This window comes from Balaenoptera acutorostrata, chromosome 1 (assembly GCF_949987535.1).
Source record: "Balaenoptera acutorostrata chromosome 1, mBalAcu1.1, whole genome shotgun sequence".
Classification (NCBI taxonomy): Eukaryota; Metazoa; Chordata; class Mammalia; order Artiodactyla; family Balaenopteridae; genus Balaenoptera; species Balaenoptera acutorostrata.
This window is the reverse complement of record NC_080064.1, coordinates 25,643,248-25,655,652: the sequence shown is the minus strand read 5'-3', so window position 1 is coordinate 25,655,652 and position 12,405 is coordinate 25,643,248. Positions and strand designations below refer to the sequence as shown.

At 43.6% G+C, this 12,405-nt stretch overlaps 1 protein-coding gene across 2 annotated transcripts in view; it reads right to left on the bottom strand.

Annotated features, from left to right (window-relative positions):
• The window catches only part of KHDRBS1 (KH RNA binding domain containing, signal transduction associated 1), a 35,505-nt gene extending 25,685 nt beyond the window's left edge, over positions 1 to 9,820 (bottom strand). Inside the window, exon 1 of one of the 2 annotated variants that reach the window (XM_057546471.1) lies at positions 9,265 to 9,820. In XM_057546471.1, the coding sequence (XP_057402454.1) occupies positions 9,265 to 9,646 (382 nt within the window). In that variant the 5' untranslated portion in view covers positions 9,647 to 9,820. The remainder of the gene's footprint in view (positions 1 to 9,264) is intronic. The other variant, XM_007170592.3, reaches the window with a different exon arrangement.
• Between the last annotated feature and the right edge of the window lie 2,585 nt (positions 9,821 to 12,405).

Here is a 12,405-nt window from a genome sequence, read left to right as displayed (position 1 = left end):
TTTTTCTTTTTCAATTTCTCTTCTTGGCCTTACTTCTTGTGGAGGGCTAAGGAGCAGGCTGTAATGGGAAGAAAAAAAAATCAAAGAGTAGCTTCCTAAAAATGCCTCACCCTTCGAGCCCTGGTCTGGGAAGATCCCACATGCCGCGGAGCAACTAGGCCCGTGAGCCACAATTACTGAGCTTGCGCGTCTGGAGCCTGTGCTCCGCAACAAGAGAGGCCACGATAGTGAGAGGCCCGCACACCGCGATGAAGAGTGGCCCCCGCTTGCCGCAACTGAAGAAAGCCCTCGCGCAGAAACGAAGATCCAACACAGCCATTAAAAACAAAACAAAAAAAAAAGCCTCACCCTCAGGCAAAAGTACTTTCTAGACAATCTTTCTGAAACTGACTCCTTTAAAAGATCTTTGCTTGGGCCTCCGGAGACCCTGGATATCCCAAGAGTCAAAGAAAAGCTAAGGTGTAAACAACACAGAGAGGTGACCCATTTGCTTCAAAGTCAGATGCTGACAATAATCATATCTTACCGAATGCCTTTTATGTGTCAGGAATTTTGTATTTATTGTTTCCCTTCATCTTTATAACCAGGATTATCCCCACTTAACTAGTGAATAAATCTTGTCCAAGATCACAAAATTAGTGACAGAGCAGGTATTTAAACCCAGGTTATTCCTTACGTTGGTCAGAGCAAATTCAACAAATCTCGTGGCTTTTCTTCTACTCTTTTACTATAACTTAATCCTTCCTTTTTTTGGTAGGTGTTATCACAACCAGACTGTTAGCTCCAAAGGATGAGAACTGTTTCTTAAATGTATGACTCAGAGGAAAGAACCTGAGTTTTGAAGCTAAACAGAACTGGGTTTGACTCCCAGCTCTGCTACATGCTTGCTGTGTGACCTTGGGCAAGTCATTAAACCTCATTTAGTCTTCCTTCTTACTTTTAAAAAGGATTTTTTTTTAATGGAAGATTTTAGGAACACAAAACTGTTAATACAAGAGAAGTTTGAAAAAAATTATATACAGATTCTATCAACTGGACTGGCTTAACTAAAAAAGGCTATCGTGTATATTCCATTAACTGAACATGTGATAAGGAGCAAGACAAGCAAGATTTTCTGACTAAGGCATCCAGAGATAGTACTTCTAGGAGGGCAAGATTCATAGGATATCTGCTCCAAAAGGTCAGCTGTCATGCCCTCCTCCAGACTATCAATGTATTTGGTTCATACATCTAACGACAGCACACCTTCCCCTGCTATGAACAATTTCTGGACCCTTGCCATTACTAAACTATCTGCCATTTATAGTACAGTGTCTAATAGACAACAGGCATCTATAAACATTTACCAAATTAAAGAAATGTACCATTAACACCCCCTAACTTCCCTTAACGACTCATATAACTTCATCATTCCCAAATTTATAGTTCTTTGCCCTGTATCTTTTCTGTTGGTAAATCCTTTTGGAATCACAAATCCAGTAAGTTCATTAATTTTGTATAAAACCACTCCATTCTTTTCATTTTTCAAATTATTTATTATTTAAAGCAAGAGTACCGAGCTATAGGTTCTTAATCTGGTTTGGGGTCATGAGCCCCTACAGACTAGCTCCCCAGAAAAAGATACCAACACAGTATTTCACATACAATGTTGACTAAGGGTGGGTACTGGCTCAAAAAAATCCCTCAAAGCCTCAGTTAAGAGCCCTCTAAGGGGCTCAATTCCCACATTCCAGGATAGCGGCAAACTCTATTATAGCATATTGACCATAGTCTCCCAAATCTCTTTCTTAGGGCACAACTTAAGAGTTTAAGGCTTTTTTTCTCTTAAAAACAAAACAACAAACCATTTTATTTTGAGATAATCGTAGATTTATATGCAGTTGTCAGAAATATGAGATCTCGTATATCCTTCACCCACTATTCTCCATAACATTTTGCATATCTGTAATATCATAACCAGAAAATTCACATTAATACAATCTTACTGACTTTACTCAGATCTCACCAGTTTTGCATGTACTTATGGGTGTGTGTGTATGTCTGCTTAGTTCTATGCAATTTAATCATGTGACCACCACACTTCTGTTCTCAGTACAGAACAGTTCCACCGCAAAGATCCCTCATGCTACCCTTTTATAGCCACAGTCACCTCCTCTCCTCTCTCCCCAACTTTGGCAACCACTAATGTTCTCCATATTATTATTTTATCTTTTCAAGAATGTTAAACTAATGGAATTGTACAGTGTGTAACCTTTTGAGATTGGGTTTTTCATTCAGCATAATTCTCTTGAGGGAGTTCCCTGGTGGTCCAGTGGTTAGGATCTGGCACTTTCACTGCCAGGGCCCGGGTTCAATCCCTGGTCAGGGAACTAAGATCCTGCAAGCCGTGCGGCCTGACCGGAAAAAAAAAAAAAAAAAAAAAAAAAAATCCCTTGAGATCCATCCAAATTGCTGCATTTATCAACAGTTCATCTCTTTTTCTTGTTGAGTAGTATTCCATGGTATAGATGTACCACAGCTAAACTATTCATCAATTGGAGACATATGGGTTATTTCCAGTTTTTTGGCTATTATGAATAAAGCTGCTATGAACATTCACATACAGGTTTCATATGAACATAAGCTTTAATTTTTCTGGGATAAATGCCTAAGAGTACAACCGCTGAGTCATATGGTAAACACATGTTTAGTTTTGTTAAAAACTGCTTTATCACAGACCTATACATGCTAACAATATTTTACTTAATTTTGTTAGTATTATGCTCCATAAAAAGAGTATTATAGGGTTTCCCTGCTGGCACAGTGGTTAAGAATCCGCCTGGAATGCAGGGGACATGGGTTCAAGCCCTGGTCCAGGAAGATCCCACATGCCGCGGAGCAACTAAGCCCGTGTGCCACAACTACTGAGCCTGCGCTGTAGAGCCCACATGCCACAACTACGGAAGCCCACAAGCTGCAACTACTGAGCCTGCGTGCTGCAACTACCGAAGCCTGCGTGCCTAGAGCCCATGCTCCGCAACAAGAGAAGCCATCACAATGAGAAGCCTGTGCACTGCAATTAAGAGGGGCCCCCGCTCGCCGCAACTAGAGAAAGCCCACGTGCAGCCACAAAGACCCAACACAGCCAAAAATAAAAAATAAATTTAAAAAAAACAACACAACAGTATTGTACCATATGTATGTAGCCTTATGGGATTGACTTTTTCACCTAACATTAGATTTCCAAGATTTCTCCATGTTGTGGCATTCAGCTATAGTTTTCATTTTCACTACTGTAGTAAGTATTTCATTTTGAAAATCTCACAGTATCCAATCAATGGCGAAACAAGGTGCACTATTTTATGAGTGAGACATTCACGGGCAAAAGTTTCTTTGAGTATATTCCTAGGAATAACCTTGCTCAATTTAAAGAATTTGAATGTTCAGCTTTCAAAGGAAATGCCAAACTGTTATCCAAAGTGGTTGTACCAATTCACACTTCTACCAGCACTGTTCCTTCTAATCCACATCCCCTCAAGCACTAAGTCTTGTTTGACTTCATTTCTGTCAATGTAACAGGTTTTCATTATTTTCTTGTCTCCAAAATTTTTTTTTCTCATTTATCTTCATTTACTCTTTTAGCTACTTAAAAAATTTTATTGAAGTATAGTACATTTACAAAGTTGTGTTTCATTTCTGCTGTATAGCAAAGTGACTCAGTTATACACATGTATATATTCTTTTCCATTATGGCTTATCACAGGATATTGAATATAGTTCCCAGTGCTATACAGTACAACCCCTTGTTGTCTCTCTCTTTTAGCTACTTTATATTCAACATGTCAAGTTGAAAAAAATAAATCCAGTTTGGAATTAGTTTGAAAAATGCAAAAAACCAACATGTTAATTTAAAAGTTGTCATCTTTGTAAGACTAGTTCCTCCTCCCACCAGGACATGGCAAATTTTTTTTTTTTAAATAATCTTAATTACTGTAGCTTTTTTTAAAAAAATTAATTAATTAATTTATTTTTATTTTTGGCTGTATTGGGTCTTTGTTTCTGCATGAGGGCTTTCTCTAGTTGCGGCGAGCGGGGGGCCACTCTTCATCGCGGTGCGCGGGCCTCTCACTGTCGCGGCCTCTCTTGTTGCGGAGCACAGGCCCCAGACGTGCAGGCTCAGTAGTTGTGGCCCACGGGCCCAGCTGCTCCGCGGCATGTGGGATCTTCCCAGACCAGGGCTCGAACCCACGTCCCCTGCATTAGCAGGCAGATTCTCAACCACTGCGCCACCAGGGAAGCCTGGCATATTTCTTTTTATTCACATCTTCGTTTACCACTTTCAATAAAATTTTAAGTCGACAATATGTGATCACAATATTCCTCATCTGTAATATAGAGATAAAAATTCTTCCTGCCTCACAGAATGGCCATGAAGATGGAATTAATGAGTACCACAGGTCATGGCACATGTTATATGCTCTACAAAGGTTAAATATTGTTATTGTTTGTTATGAATATTCACATACATTTTGAATTGATTTTTATTGCCTATCCCAAAGTTTTTGCTATTCTAAAAAATGAGATCATTTTGTCAATTCTTTTCTAATTGGCTACTGCTTCTATATCAGAAAAGTACTGACTTATACATCTTTACCTTGTAATCAGCCACATCACTCACCATTTTCCTAGGTAAACAACCATGAAGTTGTTGCAAATAATGATAAATTCTGTCTCTTTCTTTCCTAATATTTATACTTATACCTACACAGTCATCCCTTGGTGTCCCAGGACCAAACTCCCATACCAAAATCCGAGGCTGTTCAAGTCCCTTATATAAAATGACACAGTACTTGCATATAACCTACGCACATCCTCTTGTATACTTTAAATCATCTCTAGATTACTTATAATGTCTAATACAATGTAAATGCTATGTAAACAGTTGTAAATACAATGTAAACCAGCGCAAAGCCAATTCAAGTTTTGCTTTTAGGAAATTTTGGAATCCCTCCCACCCCTGAGTATTTCTGATTCATTGTTGGTTGAATCCACATATATGGAGAACCCACGGATATGAAGAGCCATACTTGGTCTATAGTTCCTTTGCAATTCCACTTTCTGGTTTTAATAGGTCTTGCTAGCTCTGTAGAATGAAATGGGGACATCTAAGTGTATTTCCATAGTATACTGTAAATAAAATAAAGAAATGTACTATTTTGAAATTTCAATAGATTTTTGTCTGGAAATATTCTGCACTGAGGGTTTTTTTTTTTTTGGCTGCTCCACCGCATGCGGGATCTTAGCCTTGACCAGGGATTGAACCCATGCCCCCTGCAGTGGAAACGTGGAGTCTTAACCACTGGACTGCCAGGGAAGTCCCTGCACTGAATGCTTTTGGAAGATGAATTTCTGCGTATCTTTTCAAGATCATCTGGGGATTGTTAATCTACTGAAAATGTTTACTTATTCCTGAGTCATTTACACTAACTTGTATTTTCCTAGTTATAAAAAGTAGAAAAAGAACACTGATATACGTAAAAACATCTTATGTTTATTATGTAAATATTTAACACAAATAATATGATAAATTATTTTGGTTTCAGAAAACAAGCATGGGTACCCTGAGAGTCTCTGTATGTCTGCAAATGCATTTAATTGTCATCGTGGTTGAAGATCAATTCGGCTAATATAGAAATCTATATTCAAAATCGAAATCCCTCAGAATTGCGTTATTTTTCCATCATGCAATGAGGATGAATATTCATTTATCAAATATTTAGTAAGAGGCCACTCTGTGCAGCACTCTTAAAGGAAAAGAAGATACAGCCATGAACAAAGCAGACAAAAGATCCCTGCCCTGGTAGAGTTGACATTCTAGTCATAAAGAAGGGGCAGCCAACAAGCAAACACATTAACTACAACATATGGTGCATCAGATGCTGCTAAGTGCAAAATAAGTTAAAGCTGGGAAAAGGTACAGGGAGGGCTATGTGGCTGATAAAGAAGAGTGGTCTGGGTCTTGTAGCACCTCCTGGGAAACAGGCAGAGTTACCTGGAGGAGTCACAGTCCTAAGTGCTAGGCTCTGCTCTCTGGGTTTCCTCCTCCTTCTTTGTCTTGCCTTGTGATCTTCACTGCCCTGTTGGCTAGGACTTTGATGTGTTCAGAAAATCTGATGAAACAGATTTTCTTTTAATATTTTAGCAGAAAATTTATTTTTATTTTTTTGAGTACAATTTGTTGCAGGTACTATAGTGGGGGATGGGGGGGGGGGCAAAGAGGGTTAGGTGTGAGGATCCAGACTCAGACTGACTTCAAATCCTCCATATGCTGCTTACTAATTTTGTTACCTTAGGCAAATGATTTAATCTGTTTGCCTTGGTTTCCTCATGTGTAGAAGTAAAAATAATAAGAGTAACTTCCTCATAGTATTGTTATGAAGACTAAACATTTGATGTAAAGTGCTCAGGCCAGTGTCCAGCATCCAGTATAGTGTTAGCTGTATTTTTCTTACCTGTATCCTTATCAGAGCTTAAATACTACTATTCCGTCTTCCCAATCTCACTTTCTCACAATTGGTTGACTTTACTACAACCACTTTTCCAGATCATTCAAAAATATCTTAAAATAAGTCAACTGTATTTCAATTAAAAAAAAAATCTTCAAAGCCAGGTCCAACATATATCAAGACTTATCCATGCTAAGAAATATTCACATATCCCAAGTTAGTTTTCTCAATGAGCCAGCATTACCTCAATCCCATTTCTCCAATTAAAATTCAATTTGGTTAAAGGAAAAAGACATCAAAAAAGCCCAAGTTTAGAAGATGTGGCACATATATACAATGGAATATTACTCAGCCATAAAAAGAAATGAAATTGAGTTATATGTAGTGAGGTGGATGGACCTAGAATCTGTCGTACAGAGTGAAGTAAGTCAGAAAAACAAATACCATATGCTAACACATATACATGGAATCTAAATTAAAAAAACTGGTCCTGAAGAACCTAGGGGTAGGACAGGAATAAAGACGCAGACATAGACAGTGGACTTAAGGACACGGAGAGGGGGAAGGGTAAGCTGGGACAACGTGAGAGGATGGCACTGACATATACACACTACCAAATGTGAAACAGATAGCTACTGGGAAGCAGCCGAATAGCACAGGGAGATCAGCTCGGTGCTTTGTGACCACCTAGAGGGGTGGGATAGGGAGGGTGGGAGGGAGATGCAAGAGGGAGCGGACATGGGGATATAGGTGTATGTACAGCTGATTCACTTTGTTATACAGCAGCAACTAACACAACAATGTAAAGCAATTATACTCCAATAAAGATGTTAAAAATAATAATAAAATAAAAGGTGCGAAGAGTGGGGGAAAAAAAAGCACCCAAGTTTAAAAAATGAAAGAAGGGTGAAAATCGGAAGTAACTTTTAAGGATCAGTAGTTTTTGATGGCTATCCTAAGAAACCATCTTTTACTAAAAAGACGAGCACCATACTGGACACTTGATGTGCTCAGAAAGGCAAAAAAAGCTTGCATTTTCATACCTTACTCAGTACCACGAATTTACAACTAGGAGAAAACTGGTGACATGTTATTATCTAATGATTACAAGTCAAAGGGAACTGTGCTGGTGCTTTTTACACAACATTTAATCCTCACAACTCACCATCCCACTTTACAGATGAGGTTACTGAGGTTCAGAAAGTTTCCCGAGAGTAGGTGACTAGTCAAGAGTTAGAATTTCAAACCGAAGCCAACACCTTAAAGTTCTAAAGTTTGTTATTTTATTCTCATTTAATATGGACTGATTAAAGACACGAGGAAATAAAAATAAGACCCAGTCAACCTTTACCATTTAGTCTGACGTTCCTGAATCTGCATGTACTTGCTTTCAAACACCTGGTGTTTGCTATACACAATATGAAAAATATAAAGATTAAAAAGCATTCCTTGCCCTCAAAGAGCTTGCCAGAAGAACACAATGAACAGTAATGTTTCAAACAATCTGACTGTGTTATAGAACAGCAAAGCACAGAGTTGAAAATGTAAGCAGTTTATCTAAACGTTCTTATTCTTGACCGCCTCAGGCTTTGTTTACTGTGTTTAAAAGTAAGGACCTCTAACCAACGGTGGGAGACAAGAGAACAAAGGGAGGGAAATGGTATTTTCATAACGGACGTGTCCATTATATCAACCCTGCCAAAGAGTCCAACTACTCATTCAGTGTTGGAATGCTGTGAATTTTTATTTGCTTAATAAAATTTAGGTATCATAAGGTACACTTATTAAAACGTTTTAACTAGGAGAGAGAGCAAAACAGACGGCTTTAGGGAGAAATCAAGGCGACTAGGTGATGGCCAGTTTTGAGCAAAAAAGAAGCGCTAGTCTACACACAGAGAACAAAGACTACTATTCCTAATCTATTTCAGGACTGAAGCAAAAAAGGGAGGGGGGAGACCATGCAACTTCTTTCAATTTTTTCCCATCTTATTGGGAATGTCATGCAAACCATCCTTAATCTCCCTGTTATCACCCCCTTTCACTGTCTCTAGATTTGCTTTTCCCTTCTCCAATGACGAACACGCGTTGTAAAATAAAGGGGTCCCACCGTCTGGCTCTGCAGCAATGACCATCTTATCGGCCGAAGTCGGAAATCTGATTCGGAAAACCTCAAGCTCCGATTCCCACAGGTTGCTCCTGCCTCCGAGCAACTCAAGCTCCAGTTACCGCGAAGTCCGACCCGGCCCCGGCTGCCGCGGCGCGCTGGACAGGGCAACCCAGCCTCACCCCATCTCACCTCGGCCCTCCCTCCCTCCCTCCCTCCCTCCCTCCCTCCCGGCTCAGGCTGCCTTCACCTCCTACACCCTCGGTTGAGGCGCCGACCGCCACCCGCGATCAAAAAAGCTTCCCCTTTTGGGGAAGCGGGAGATGAAGGTTCATTTCTGGAAGAATCTGAGCACTCAGAGCGCGGGGCAGCTGCAAGAGGTGGGAGGGGGAAGGGTCGGCAAGGGGGCAGGGAGCGCGGCACTATCCATCAAAATCTTTGCGCTAAGAGATCGCGAAGTCCCCTTCAGGCCTCCACTGCAGCCTAGAAATTCTCCCTCGCACCCTGGGCCGGGATGGGAATTGTAGAATCTAGGGTCCCGAAGACGAGTACGAGAGAAGGGGAGTCCACGACTGCCTGGGTCCCCAGGGGGCGGTAAGGGAGAGGAACAAAGCCGCTACCACCCATGCCCCCGGGTGGCCGGGCGACCCACAGGGACCCCGGAGGCCCCCTTACCTGCCGTCAGCAACTGCATGGCGTGAGTGAAGGACGGGTCGAGCGAGTCCTTCTCGGCCATGAGTTCGGGCAAGTACTTGTTCTCCGGCTCCATCTTGACCGAGGCAGTGGCTGAGGGGGGCAGCAGCGGGGTCGGCGCTGGACCGCCCACACTCGCGTCGGGACCCGTGGCCGAGGGCGGCAGCAGCGGCGGCGGCTGCGTGGCGGGCGAGGCCCGGGCGCCCCCCCGGGACCCCCCTCCGCCTCCCCGGGACCGGTGAGGCAGCGGCGGCTGCCGAGACGGCGCCTGACGCACCGAGGGGTGGGCACCTGAGGGGTCCATGGAGCCGCTGCGGCCCGAGGACCTGCTCATGCGCGCGGCGGGGTCGTCCCGGCGCTGCATTGGGGAGGATTTGCGATCGAGGGATCGAGGAAGCGACGCGGCAGCGGCAGAGGCCTGAGCGACGGTTGGCGAACGTGGGAGAGCGGGAGCGACGGCGACCGAAGCCGACCCGAGCGACCCAGCGAAAGAGAGGACCGGAAATGAGGCGGCGCGCGTGCGCAGCTAGTACCGGCACCGCCCTTGGGTTTCTCCGCGGAGAACAAAGTCCCCGGTCGGGCCACGGCGCCTGCGCACCGCCGCGGAGCCCGAAGAAGTCGCCTCCCCGCTCCCCTTTTTCCTCCGAGCCCGCCAGGCCGGAGCCTTGTGCGCGTGCGCGGGTGCCCGCGGGCTTCGTTCGTTTCTTTTCCACGTGACTCGGCGCAAGAGGGACACGTGTCTCCTCCCACTTCTGGCCGAGAGCGCGGAGGGGGCGGAGGCTGTGGAATGTCTTTGTCTGCGCGCGGGCCCGCGGCTTGTGGGGCGGGAGCCCTGATGCTCGCGGGGCCACGCCTCCTCCAACGGCTGAGCTGTGGAACTCAATGGGGTGGGGGAGGGGGAGGGGTCACTGAAGTATGGAAATGAAAGGAGACCCGCCTGGGGGACGCGGGAGGGGAAGGAGAGAGAATTGGGGCTGTCTGGGCAGAAAGAGAGGAGGGAGAGATTAGCGTGAAGAAGGGACGACTAAGGGAGAGTCTGACTCAGAGTTGAGGGGTGGAGAAGGGAAGCTTGGAGGGGGACATTGAGGAAGGACGGGTCAATGGAAAGGCTGAAGGCTATTGGTGGAGTTAAACTAAGAGGGAGGGTTCAGATCGGAGACCTGATATCTAGCCAGGAAAAGGGCCCCAGACAAAGCAGGGAATCCAAGAAGTACGTATCCCATGGTTTCCAATATAGTAGGTTCTTAAACGTTAGCCGTTGTTGATCAGAGAAGTCGTCTTAAAAGGCGAAGCATTTTAGTTCTCTACATATAGTACTGCTTTCTGTAGACGTGTTTCTTCCACAAAAACATGGGGTAGAGGCCAGCTGCGTAATCATTAGGGTGGCGCCTTATACGGATGTGAGTGCTAATCCTCCTGCCCTTCACGATGAATAAATCATTCCACGCTTGCTCAAAGAGACAGACCCTTACCACTGCTCTCAAGGCCAAGGTATAGTGGACAGTCTCCCACAGCGTTCTCCTCATCCTGGGGTGCTATATGCAAATGAAAGCTAGGTCTTTACTTTCCCGTAAACTCTCAAACACCTGGTACCTTTTCTAACCCTTTCCTTCCCTCCACAGATTTTTGCTTCCCCCATTGAAAGCACTCGCTCCCATCCCTTCTCCTTCTGGATCAGTTCCTCTAATAAGCCCACACTTTTCAAAAGCATTTCTGGAAATTGTCTTCTGGGTGCCTGGAAACTGCTGATATTTAGATCTGAAACTTAGAAGCCTTCAGCTAGGGAACATTAGGGCCTGGCTACCTTCTTGGGGGTAGGGAGACAAATCACCAGCAGAAATGAGAACAAAACACAATCTCTCCGTAAATTATCACATATATGTTATACATATTTATCTCCAGTGTCTAGGGCAGTACTTTACTTTGAGGTCACATAGGTAGTTTATAGTCAAGTAGGAGGGGGAAAAAAAGAATGGTTTTGAATAATTGTAATGAAGAATGTAAGCTGACAGGTGCCCAAAGATAAATTAGGTGGGATTGGAGTTCAAAGTGGAAGATAGATTTCGGCTAGGAGAGAATGAGTTCCAGGCAAAGGGAAGTGTGAATAAATGAGCAGAGATGAGAATGTCACAGATAGTTTAAGAAATGGGAGTAATCCAGTTGCGGACTGTGAAGAAATAGGTGAATTGAGAGAGCAAATGCATGGAGGAAGGGAAAGGGGATGAGGAGGATTTATAGCTCCCTTGCAACACATTTCTGCTGCTGTCCTTGAAACCTCTGCTTGGGTGGTGGTGTTACAAATGGCTGAAGTGTCCTTGCTCTGTAATGAGATGCCTAGATGGAGGTACCTTGAGCTGAGGCTAATAAAACTTTGATAAAGAAATGTCTGAAAAGGCACTGGGTAGTGGTAACTGTGGGTTTCTAGACTAGACTCAACATTCTTTCCAGGGCTGCCAAATCTTTACGTACTTTGTCTAAAGGTGGGGTTGAGGCGAAGTTTGAGCTCTTCTTCCTAGTGAGAGACACAAAAGATAATCTCTGAGGTGGTGGGTTGTGAGGCTGCAGTGTAGTTACCAAGTAGGTGAAGCAACAGCCTTCTGTTTGGGGACGGGGGCCTTCCCTGGGGTCAGGGAAGAGTAATTCCTGTCCTGAAAGCCTAGAGGTCTGGATTTCATTTTGTGTTGACCACGATATGCTGCCTCAGGTTCACCTGAAGCTATTAACAGCATGGCCTTGTGAAAAAACTGATTTTGGAGTGAGGCAGACAAATTCATAAGCCAGTGACGCCTTGTCCTCACTGTGTGTCATTAGGAGAACTACAACCTGTCTGAGCCTTCGTTCCCTCCTATATAAAGTGGAGATGATGACATCTACCTTGCAGAACTGTTGTGAACATTAACAAATACCAGTGTAAACCTCCTGGACTTATAAGCAGAATAATAATTATTATTATTCCATTTAGTGCCTAATGAAGATGTTTGGATGTTTCATGTTAGCTGTGGATCTGAAAGGCCTGTTCTCTAATCTGTCTCGTTTTCACTGACTATAGCTAGACTTTGTTTTGGGGTGGGGGAGGGAGAAGTTCTTTCTACCCTATTTTCTCCCTTAATTGAATTACTGTGG